This window comes from Lagenorhynchus albirostris, chromosome X, assembly GCF_949774975.1.
Source record: "Lagenorhynchus albirostris chromosome X, mLagAlb1.1, whole genome shotgun sequence".
NCBI lineage: Eukaryota > Metazoa > Chordata > Mammalia > Artiodactyla > Delphinidae > Lagenorhynchus > Lagenorhynchus albirostris.
The window spans coordinates 39,777,777-39,788,863 of NC_083116.1; the positions used below are offsets into that span (position 1 = coordinate 39,777,777).

General features: G+C 40.6%; 1 protein-coding gene across 1 annotated transcript; it reads left to right on the forward strand.

Moving 5' to 3' along the window:
• Positions 1–4,377: 4,377 nt before the first annotated feature.
• On the forward strand, positions 4,378–9,516 carry SERPINA7 (serpin family A member 7). The gene is made up of 5 exons (XM_060138417.1): positions 4,378–4,384; positions 5,934–6,569; positions 7,649–7,922; positions 8,627–8,774; positions 9,319–9,516. The coding sequence occupies exons 1-5, from the start codon at positions 4,378–4,380 to the stop codon at positions 9,514–9,516; spliced, it is 1,263 nt and encodes a 420-aa protein (XP_059994400.1).
• Positions 9,517–11,087: the final 1,571 nt, after the last annotated feature.

An 11,087-nucleotide genomic window follows, 5' to 3' on the forward strand; every position in this document is an offset into this window, starting at 1 on the left:
CTCAGCGACCATCCATGTTGTTGCAAATGGCAAGATTTCTTTCTTTCTTTAAGGCTGAATAATATGCCATTGTGTGTGTGTATATATATATATATATATATATATATATATATATATATATATATATATATATATATCACATATTTATCCATTCATCTATCGATGGATACTTAGGTTGCTTCCATATCTTGGCTATTGTAATTAATGCTTCAAGAAACACTGGCGTGCATATATCTTTCAAATTAGTGGGTTTTTTCTTTTTCTTTCTTTTTTTTTTATAAATACCCAGAGGTGGAATTGCTGGATTGTATGGTAGTTCTATTTTTAGATTTTTGAGGAATCTCCATACTGTTTTCCACAGTGGCTGCACCAATTTACATTCCCACCAACAGTGCACGAAGGTTCCTTTTCTCCATATCTTCACCAACACTTTTTTGTTGTCTTTTTAAAAATTTTTATTGGAATATAGTTGATTTACAATGTTGTGTTAGTTTCAGGTGTACAGCAAATTGAATCAGTTATGCACATACATATATCCACTCTTTTTAAGATTCTTTTGCTTTTTGTTGTCTTTTTGATAATAGATATTCTGATAGGTGTGTGGTAATATCTCATTATAGTTTTGAGTTGCATTTCCCTGATGATTAAGGGTATTGAGCAGCTTTCATGTATCTGTTGGCCATCTGTATGTCTTCCTTGGGAAAATGTCTATTCAAATTCTCTGCCCAATTTTATTCAGATTTTTAAATATATATTGAGTTGTGTGAGTTTATTATATATTTTAGATGTTAACCCCTCACTGGATATACTATTTGAAAATATCTTCTCCAATTCAGTAGGTTGCCTTTTGCTTTTGTTGATGGTTTCCTTTACTGTGCAAAAACTTTTTAGTTTGATGTAGTAACATTTAGTTATTTTTGTTTTTATTTCCTTTTCCTGAGGAGACTGAACCAAAAAATGTCACTCTGACTGATGTCAGAGAGTGTACTGCCTATATTTTCTTCTAGGAGTTTTATGGTTTCAGGTCTCACATTCATGTTTTTAAACCAGTTTGAGGTTATTTGTGTAGATACTATAAGAAAGTGGTCCAGTTTCATTCTTTGCATGTGGCTGTTCAGTTTTCCCAACACTATTTATCGAAGACACTGTCTTTTTCCCACTGTATATATATTCTTGGCTCCTCTTTATAAATTAATCAACCATATAAGGATAGGTTTATTTCTGGACTCTCTATTCTCTTCCATTGATATCTATGTGTCTGTTTTTGTGGCAGTGTCATATAGTTTTGATTACTATAACTTTGTAGTGTAGTTTGAAATCATGGAGTATGATACCTCCAGCTCTGTTCTTCTTTCTCAAGATTGCTTTAGCTATTCAGGGTCTTTTGTGCTTTGTACAAATGTTAAGATTATTTGTTCCAGTTCTGTGAAAAAAATTTTGATGAAATTATGAAACTTTGAAATTGATTATCTGGTCTAGTAGAGGTAAAGGGAGTTGAAAACCCTATAAGGGGAATATCAAATGAAATGACAAAGTAATTAAGTGGTACTCTGAATTATAAGGGAGATACATATTTTTAGATCTGGTTGAGTTTATTGATATGGCTGCACTTCCTAGAGATTCTTTATTCAATGTGCTAGCTCCAGCAGCTTTACACGAGACCAAAATAATTATTTTAAATATAAGAACTACCAGACGACCCAGCAATCCCACTACTGGACATATACCTTGAGAAAACCATAATTCAAAAAGAGTCATGTACCAAAATGTTCATTGCAGTTCTATTTACAATAGCCAGGACATGGAAGCAACCTAAGTGTCCATCAACAGATGAATGGATAAAGAAGATGTGGCACATATATACAATGGAATATTACTCAGCCATAAAAGGGAACGAAACTGAGTTATTTGTAGTGAGGTGGATGGACCTAGAGACTGTCATACAGAATGAAGTAAGTCAGAAAGAGAAGAACAAATACTGTATGCTAACACATATATACGGAATCTAAAAAAAAAAAATAGAAAATGGTCCAAAGAACCTAGGGGCAAGACGGGAATAAAGACGCAGACCTACTAGAGAATGGACTTGAGGATATGGGGAGGGGGAAGGGTAAGCTGGGACAAAGTGAGAGAGTGACATGGACATATATACACTACAAAACGTAAAATAGATAGCTAGTGGGAAGCAGCCTCACAGCACAGAGAGATCAGCTCGGTGCTTTGTGACCACCTAGAAGGGTGGGATAGGAAGGGTGGGAGGGAGGGAGACGGAAGAGGGAAGAGATATGGAGATATATGTATATGTATACCTGATTCACTTTGTTACAAAGCAGAAACTGACACACCATTGTAAAGCAATTATACTCTAATAAAGGTTTTAAAAAAAATAAAAATATATAAGTTTTAGAGAAGATCTTACACATTAACAGTCAATCCATCAATTTCATCTTAGGGAAAATGTGTTACCAGAAAGGAGAACTGAACAGTAGTCTGGAATGGGAGGGAGGTGGAGTACAGGGACTACGGAGACTTGGGGTGGGGGAAGAGAATCAAGATAGTAGATGAAGGGGAAGAGAATGAACAGTTTCTGGATCCCTGCTATGTGCCAGGTACTATATAGTAGCTATATATATACCACCTCTAAATTTTACTTGATACTCCTGATAACCACATGATGTGGGGATTGTTATCATTCTGCTCTAGAAGAGAGGAAACTTAAGTTCAAGAGTGTTAAGTAACTTGCCCCAAATTACACAGTTCTTACATAGCAAAGGTATGACAGGAGCACAGGACTCCAGAGCACAGAACAGGGGAGTCTTTGTGTGTGGGGGGGGGGCGGAGGGCTGCCCTTCTCATTTGTCAGCAACAGATCTTGCAGTTGTTACCTGATAGCAAAGCTCAGCTGAATCAGATACAGCAGAAAATAAGCTGTGCCATTGTCTGACTATGCCGCCAGAGGGCACAACTTTGGAAGTTTTCTTTCTGGTAGTCTGCCTGTTTCGTCTGAAGCAAATACTTATAACTGAGAGAGCAGACTGTATGTTGTATATCAAGAGTGAGTATGGACTGACTTCAGTGTTGGGAGATCTGAGCTTTCCATTGCCTTGCTGCAGGACAAATACACCCATGACCATCCTATATGTGAGGTGTGCCCTCTCCTGTTCAGTTTGGGCAGTGGGTGTCAGGTAGTTGGAAAGATCCCTTGGGTTCAGGACTGATAGCAGCAGTGGGATTTTGAAATCCCATTATTAAGTGTGGTCATTTCCACACAGTAGGAGCTCTGTCTATGTTTGCTTGAGAAGAAACAATGTCACAGTACAATCACCCTCTATCTAGTTACTGCTTTGTCAAAATCCTCCAGTGGCTTTCTAGTGCCCTCAAGGTAAAGTTTGCACTATTTAACCTGGTTTCCAAGTCCTACCATAGACTGTGATCTAAGTTTATCTCAAACTAGCTCCCATTTCCTCAACATTCATCCCAATCTTAACATACACATATCCTTAACATAGTCCTGAAGAAGTGAGTGTCTGGAATTAGATGCTTCACATCACATCCTGCACATGGTAAATACTCAATAAGCAGGAGTTTCTACTACTACTACTACTAGACCTAGAAATTGGCAGAGGCAAGGTCGAACTCAGGTGTCCTGACTGAGTCTAGTGCTCTTTGCTCCCACTGCTTCTTTGCAGCACACAGTTCAGTACATAGTGAATACCGAACAATGAAATCTTTGATTCCACACTCCTTGGCTCCTTCTGTGTTCTCTTTTGGGGTCCTGTGACACAGGCAATGGCACAGATGATTTTAGTGACCAGAGGACAGGACTGCTTTCCCCCTGAGCAGACATAGATGTGTATAGCATCAGAAGTCTAGCGTTGGAAGCTACCTTTGACATCATCTCCTACAAGCCAATGCATAAGTAATTTCTACAGCACCCATTAAAAGAGATACACCCAGCCTCTGCCTATGTATATTTTTCTCTCAAAAGGCTGCTTATCCCAGCACTGTTTGGCTGTGATGGAGAAAATAATCTTTGCCCTGCTGCCTTTTGGCATGTTTGCCCCTGGTTCTCATCCTGCCTGGTGAAAAGACATATTTCCTAGCATGAACATGGGCCCTGCCTGCTCTGACAATCTTCTTCCTCTCTTGTTATAGATGAAGGATGTGGCAGCAAAGCAATCATTCAAAGTTCTATCCTTATCATTTTTCACTTTGTTCTTTTTGGCCTTGGTTTTGTACACCAGCTTTGAAACTATCACCCCAGGGCTAATGCCTGGGGTTAATGAGTAACTAAGAACACTCTACTTTTGCAATACAGGGCATGTTATAAAAATGGAAAGATTTTGCTTTCTGAGAGATGCAAGTGGCTTCTTGGGCATGTGCTGTAAGTACATTTTTTCTCTTTTGGAACCTTGAGCATCTCTATCAACAAGTCAGAATCCCAAATAACCATGAGCTCCAAATTATTACCTCTAGAGGCCAAGGTCTAAGTGTGATCATCTGATAATTGACCTCCTACCAGCCTCTGTGACTTTTTCAGAAAAAGGACTTTGGTGACAATGTGGAGATTGGATAGAAGGGTAGAAACAGGGGGATTGGAGTGGGAGAGACTGAAGGTCGTGTGACCTGCTAGGAGCTGGTGAAGTAGTTCAGTCCATGAACTGAGGCAGTGACAGTAGAAAGGGAGAGAAAGGAACAGTTTTGAGAGGTATTTAGAAGGTAGTACTCATAAGGCATCATGACTCATTAGATGTGGGAAATGAGAATGAAGAAGCCCCTAGGATGACTCCCAGGTTTCTGGCATGGGAGCCTCAATAGACAGTGAGGTGGAATGAAGATGAAGGAGCAGCCTTGAGGGTGAAAAATATGATGCGTTTACTTTAGGAAACTGAGATTTCCAAATTGAAACTGAGGTATGTGTGGAACATTCTGGTGGCTATATGCAGTAGGCAGCTGGACAAATGGCTGGGAACACAGTACACTCTGCAATACAGTATGTAGTTTTGTGCAATGGCAGTTTAGTTCCTGGAAGTGGATGAGATCACTCAGGAAGAGAATGGAGGGCTATCTCTTCCTTCCTATCACTCATATCCATGGTCACTGGATTCCACAGCTGACTCCCTTTCTCTGCTGCCTCATACTCATCCAGGCTCGGAGAATCTTACATCATATTTTCTGGCTTCTGCTCTAATAATTAAAAGAAACCTGAATGAGTTTAAGAATAATAGTGATAAGATGTCTTGCAACTTAAATATGACTCTTTAGATGATACTGATGGTGAAAGATCTGAAATGCAAAAACTATACTTTAATCTTCCTGTTGTTTAGAAATATTCCTGTGACTTCCATATGTTGCATGAATGCATTAATTTCAGGTCATGACCTTATACATGGCTCCATAAACTACCACCCTTCCATTCCAATTAAACATATCTTGTGAAAATTATTCTCCTTTGTCTTTTATCCAAAGAAAAGTACAGGTATTCTCTTATCTCTCATAGATTTTACCTTAAGAAAAACACCAAATTAAAAAAAATTTAAATTCTTATCTATAAAAAATAACGTAAGCAGAGAGATTGCTAATTTTATCTAAAGAGTCTTCCTTCTCCAAAAGGTTGCCTCTGGTTCAAATAAAAAGTAATTCAATTTCCATAAATTTGATTTATTCCCAGAGTTTTCATATGTCACTATTACATCTGAATGACAGTCCTTGCCATTATTTCTGTGGCCTCAGGAGGCCACCTATTTCCTGCTCCTATTAGATGTGGCATCAGTTTTTCAGGTGAGAAAGGCCTCCCCACAGGCCCTAGTGAGCACACCAGTAAATATTTTCTACAGTTTTACTAATCACAATGGGTGAATATTACGTGTTTCTGGTTCAGAGTTTTCATCCAGCTAAGATCCCCAATGGTTTTCTCACCTCATCTCTTATAGATTACCCTCCTTCCAAAATGCCACTGTTCTTCTATCTGGTTTTCTTGGTACTTGGGCTTCATTGTACACCACCTAACAGCTGTGAAGGCAAAATAACCTCCTGCCTTTCCCCCCAACAAAATGCCACTCTCTATAAGATGTCATCTATCAATGCTGACTTTGCATTCAACCTGTACCGGAGGTTCACCGTGGAGACTCCAGATCAGAACATCTTCTTTTCCCCTGTGAGCATCTCTGCAGCTTTGGCCATGCTCTCCACTGGGGCCTGCTCCAGCACCCAAACTCAAATCCTGGAAAGCTTGGGGTTCAACCTTACAGACACCACAATGGCAGAGATCCAGCAGGGCTTCCAGTACCTGATCTGTTCACTGAATTTTCCAAAGAAGGAGCTGGAATTACAGATGGGAAATGCCCTTTTCATTGGGAAGCAGCTGAAACCACTGGCAAAGTTCTTGGATGATGTCAACAACCTCTATGAGACTGAAGTCTTTTCTACAAACTTCTCCAATGTTTCTGCAGCCCAGCAGGAGATCAATAGTCACGTGGAGAGGAAAACCAAAGGGAAAATTGTGGGCCTCATCCAAGACCTCAAACCAAACACCATTATGGTTCTGGTGAACTATATTTTCTTTAAAGGTAAGGTTCTAAGATGTCCATTTCTAGTTCAGTGTTCCAATAATTTCATGGGGGCACTTGGGGAAGCTCGTGGTGTCTTCTCACTGGCATCAGTAGGTGTCCCTTATACTACAGTGACCTGCTTCACTGGACATAGCTGTGTGTAGTTTTGGATCTTCCAGGAGGGATACACAGCTCGTGGATGAGCCCAGGAAATTTCTAGGGAGAGGGAACTTTCAGAGAGGTTAGTTACAATGGTATGAACACCTTCCTCACATCTAGCTACAGAATCATGGTTTCCAAAAGATTTGGTGAGGTGAGACAAGTTTGCACTTGGCAGGTAAACAGAATTAGTTTTAAACCTTAAAGTGACCCTCACTTGCTGTTCATTCTTGGGCATGTTACATAAAGACTATCATGTCGCTATCATGTACTATGTACCCACTATATACTAAGCACCATGCTACATGTGTGGTTTACACACATTTTGTCTCATCTAATCTTCACAAGTGCCCAGGTTCACACAGTTAATAAGTTTCAGAGCTGGTATTCCCACCCAGGTTTGTCTGATTCTAAAGCTGGTGCTTGTAACAACAAGAATCATGTGACTCTTTCCTGAAGGTGCTGTGCCCAAATGATTTCTGCTGGTTCTACAGCACATGTCAGCCATGTTTGGTGGAGGAGTGAACGATTCTTGGCCACAAATCACACACTTGTAGACGGATAAAACGGCAGAACAGATCTGTTGTCTCATTTCACCCTGTGTGTTGGATGTGCTTATGCCTTTTTACGGAAGAGGAAACTGTGGCTCTGATGGGTTTAGTGTAAGTATAGTGGTTCTGAACACAGATGGAACATCTGTTGAACATGGAGTCTAACAACCCTGGGTGTGACTCCTCGCTCTGCCACCAGCTACCTGGGAGAACATGTAAAGTCACATTCTCTCCCTGATCCTCAGTTACTCATTTGTAAAACTGGTTGACAGAAGGTACCTACCTCTGTGGTGGTATTAATTACTAGATTAGATGACTGATAGAGAAGTTCATATTGGCACAAATACTGGTTTTAAACAAACAACTCTCTTCTCTTTGTATTTTAAGCCCAGTGGGCAAATCCTTTTGATCCATCCAAGACAGAAGAGGGTTCCAGTTTCTTAGTGGACAAGACCACAACAGTGCAAGTGCCCATGATGCACCAGATTGAACAATACTATCACCTGGTGGATACAGAGCTGAACTGCACAGTGCTGCAAATGGACTACAGCAAGAATGCTCTGGCACTCTTTGTCCTTCCCAAGGAGGGCCAGATTGAGTGGGTGGAAGGGGCCATGTCATCTAAAACACTGAAGAAGTGGAACCGCTTACTGCGGAAGGGGTAAACATCTTAGATGATGTGAGAAGTGGAGGGTGGGCATAATGGCACAGAGACCGAATTCAGCAGAAACCCAGAGGCAGGAGACTCACTCTGAACCACTTAGGAGGTGTGTGTTGATCACTACAATATAGTGAGGACATACTCTTTGCCAATCCCTTTGCTGGGCACTTTACATACTTTATTTCACCTAAGCACATCAACAAACCTGCAAAGGAGATAGTATTATAGGCATTTTTCAAATGAAGAAATCAGGACTAGAAAAATAAAATGAACTATCCAAAGTCAGCCAGCTAGTAAATTGGTGCCTTCCCCAGAGTCCAAGTGGAGCTTGGGGGATGGGTAGGATATTGATAGATATTTCATACTGAGCTGGAAGTGCTAGATGGAAAACGATGAAATTCCCCCTGGTACTACCCATTGACATTCATGCCACTGGCTTCCCAACCTTCATGAACACCCCCAGAGATTATAAGTGGGTCACATCTTCCAACTTCCATTGTTGCAGTCCCAAATGGGCTGAACCAGAGAGCATTCCTTCCAGGATAACTTCTGAGGTTTTGGTGCCACGTGTTGGCCTGCATAGTAGTGGTTGTCAATACCTAGGGGAGGAGCAGCGCCCAATACAATAACATGGAGACAGAGAGGGAGGGAATCATGAGCTTGGTGTACTGATAGCCATATGTTCCCTTCCCCTTTCTCCACAGGTGGATTAACTTGTTTGTTCCAAAGTTTTCCATTTCTGCCACATATGACCTTGGAGCCATCCTTTTGAAGATGGGCATCCAGGATGCCTTTGCTGACACTGCTGATTTTTCTGGACTCACAAAGGACAATGGTCTTAAACTTTCCAATGTAAGTTGGTAGATTAGAGTCCTTTAATATCCTTTAGATGTAAGAGCCATTGAGAGTCAGTTAATTCAACTCTCTCATTTTATCAGTGATAATTCTGAAGCCTGTAGAGGCAGAATGACTTTTCCTAAGCCAGGTTTACTCCAGGGCCATTCTCATTACCCCCAAACAAGTCATTGTAACAGTTACTTCCATCCTTGACCTTCATGTCCTAAATGATTCTGATAGAAGAACTTAATCATAAGAATTGACTCTGATGCGATACAGTTCTTGAGGAGGTGGCGGGGGCAGGGGAAATCTTAATAAGTGACTTCTAGAGGCAGAAAGCCATGGAAAGAGTGGTGGTTCCTTGACATCTAGCTCTAAAATCACCAGAGAGTCATTAACTACACTTAGACAAGTGTCCTTCATATTCAAGCACCATCAACACAATACAGGAAAGGGGTGGCCCCATCCTTCCTTCTTCTTTCCTGCTTCTAAACTGTTCCAAAGATGTTTCCTGTTTCTTCAGGGGATCAGCAATATTTATTCTCCCCCCCCTCCACAGGCTGCCCACAAGGCTGTGCTGCATATTGGTGAAAAGGGAACTGAAGCTGTCCCTGAAGTCAGATTTCTGAATCAGCCTGAAATAACTCTTCTTCATCCTATCATCCAGTTTGATAGATCCTTCTTGTTGTTGATATTGGAGAAAAACACCAGGAGTATTCTCTTTCTAGGGAAAATTGTGGACCCAACAGAAGTGTAGTTGGGAAAGAGGTTGTTGGCTAATTGCATGTGCTTATTGCAATGAGAAATAAATAAATAGTATAGCCTGATGTGATCGATGTGGGCTTGGATGTGCTTTCCTTTGTACAGGGGTGGAGACTGGACCCTAGCCGAACTGCATTGGGTGTGAAAGAGGCCACTCTTATGTTCAGATAGTCAATGAGTGACTCATTACCCAAAGCAAAAGAAGGCCCCATGTCAATGCAATCCTCTTTGTCAGAACCCCAGTTAGTTAGCTCCCAGTTAGTTAGCTCCAAGGAATTTTACTGGGCTGACAAATGCTCTGTCTTCTGCCCTCTTGGAGAATAGTTGAAATGCAGGTCAGGTCCTCCTAACCCATTATTTTCATAATAAGTACAATGAATATTAAGCAACATAAATGCAGTAGATTATGTATGAACTTCTCAACCTCCTTCCTCCCACCCCATCAAAATTGTTCTCTGTGTTCTTGCCAGAACTGCCATTGGTGGGTTGTAAAAAGGTGTTTTCACTACAGGACTGAGTCACCGACTGAGAGCTACTGCTAGGGATGTCGCTTTTGTGACCTAACAAGCATGGGACAAAAAAGCAATAGAGACAGAGATGAACTTCACTGTACAAGCCCACCTTGCCCCTAAAAAGTTTCCTTATTGATAAGCTATAAGTTGGCAGTGGAGAAGGAAAGTGATTCATTCATATTATATCTCATGGCCCTTCCTTTTCTGTATTCTAATCAGACTCCTTTCCAAATGTTGTACCTCAGTCCCACTTGCTCAAGTATAAATCTCCTGGTTAGTTTCACTGAAGTTTGATACCTCCCTATCCTCAGATCCTTCAGCAATTTTCCCTTGTCTGTTCATGCCCTTCTACCCCCATCCACCATACTAGACTTCCTCTCAGACAATACGTATTCAAATCTTCAATATTAGAATTCAGTACACATAAATAGTACAATGACTGTTAATGATGTACTGTCTGAAGTTCTAGCCCTAAGACGAAACTCTTCAGTGACAAGGAAATAATAATAAATGCATCAGTGCTTTTGCAGATATTGTGCTTCCAGATTGAACTAAATAGATATGTTTAGAAAAGTATGTAGCCCACAAACATTCTAGTGTTTTATTAGACAATTTGCATGGAGGTTTGCTGACTCCTGGTATAGTTTGCATTTTGGTTTTATGGATAATAAACTGGAAGCCCAGGAAGGGAAGGTGATTTATAGCACAGAAAAGTCATCACTAACATGCAGTTTGGTTTCACTGAAGTTACAATACAATCCTGGCTCTGCTACTTATACTGTTTTGTGATCTTGGACAACGTATTAAACCTTGCACCTTGTTTTCCTCATCTGTAAAATGGGAACACTAATAATATTCGTGTCAGCAGGATTTTGTGAACATTCCTTGCTACAGAATATGTAATGTTCTCATCACAGAGTCAGACATCTGATAAAAAGCCTTGTAAATATTAATTGTTTTTCTTGTTGGTCAACATCAGCCAGGAGCCTAGTGTCAAAGCCAAGGTTGTAGTGTGGGTCTCCCAGTTTGCAGATTTATGTTCTCTGGCACAGAC

Coding starts and splice junctions, on each gene's coding strand:
- SERPINA7 (XM_060138417.1), top strand. Junction 6,570..7,648: donor GAACTATATTTTCTTTAAAG/GTAAGGTTCTAA, acceptor TTGTATTTTAAG/CCCAGTGGGCAAATCCTTTT. Junction 8,775..9,318: donor ATGGTCTTAAACTTTCCAAT/GTAAGTTGGTAG, acceptor CCCCCTCCACAG/GCTGCCCACAAGGCTGTGCT.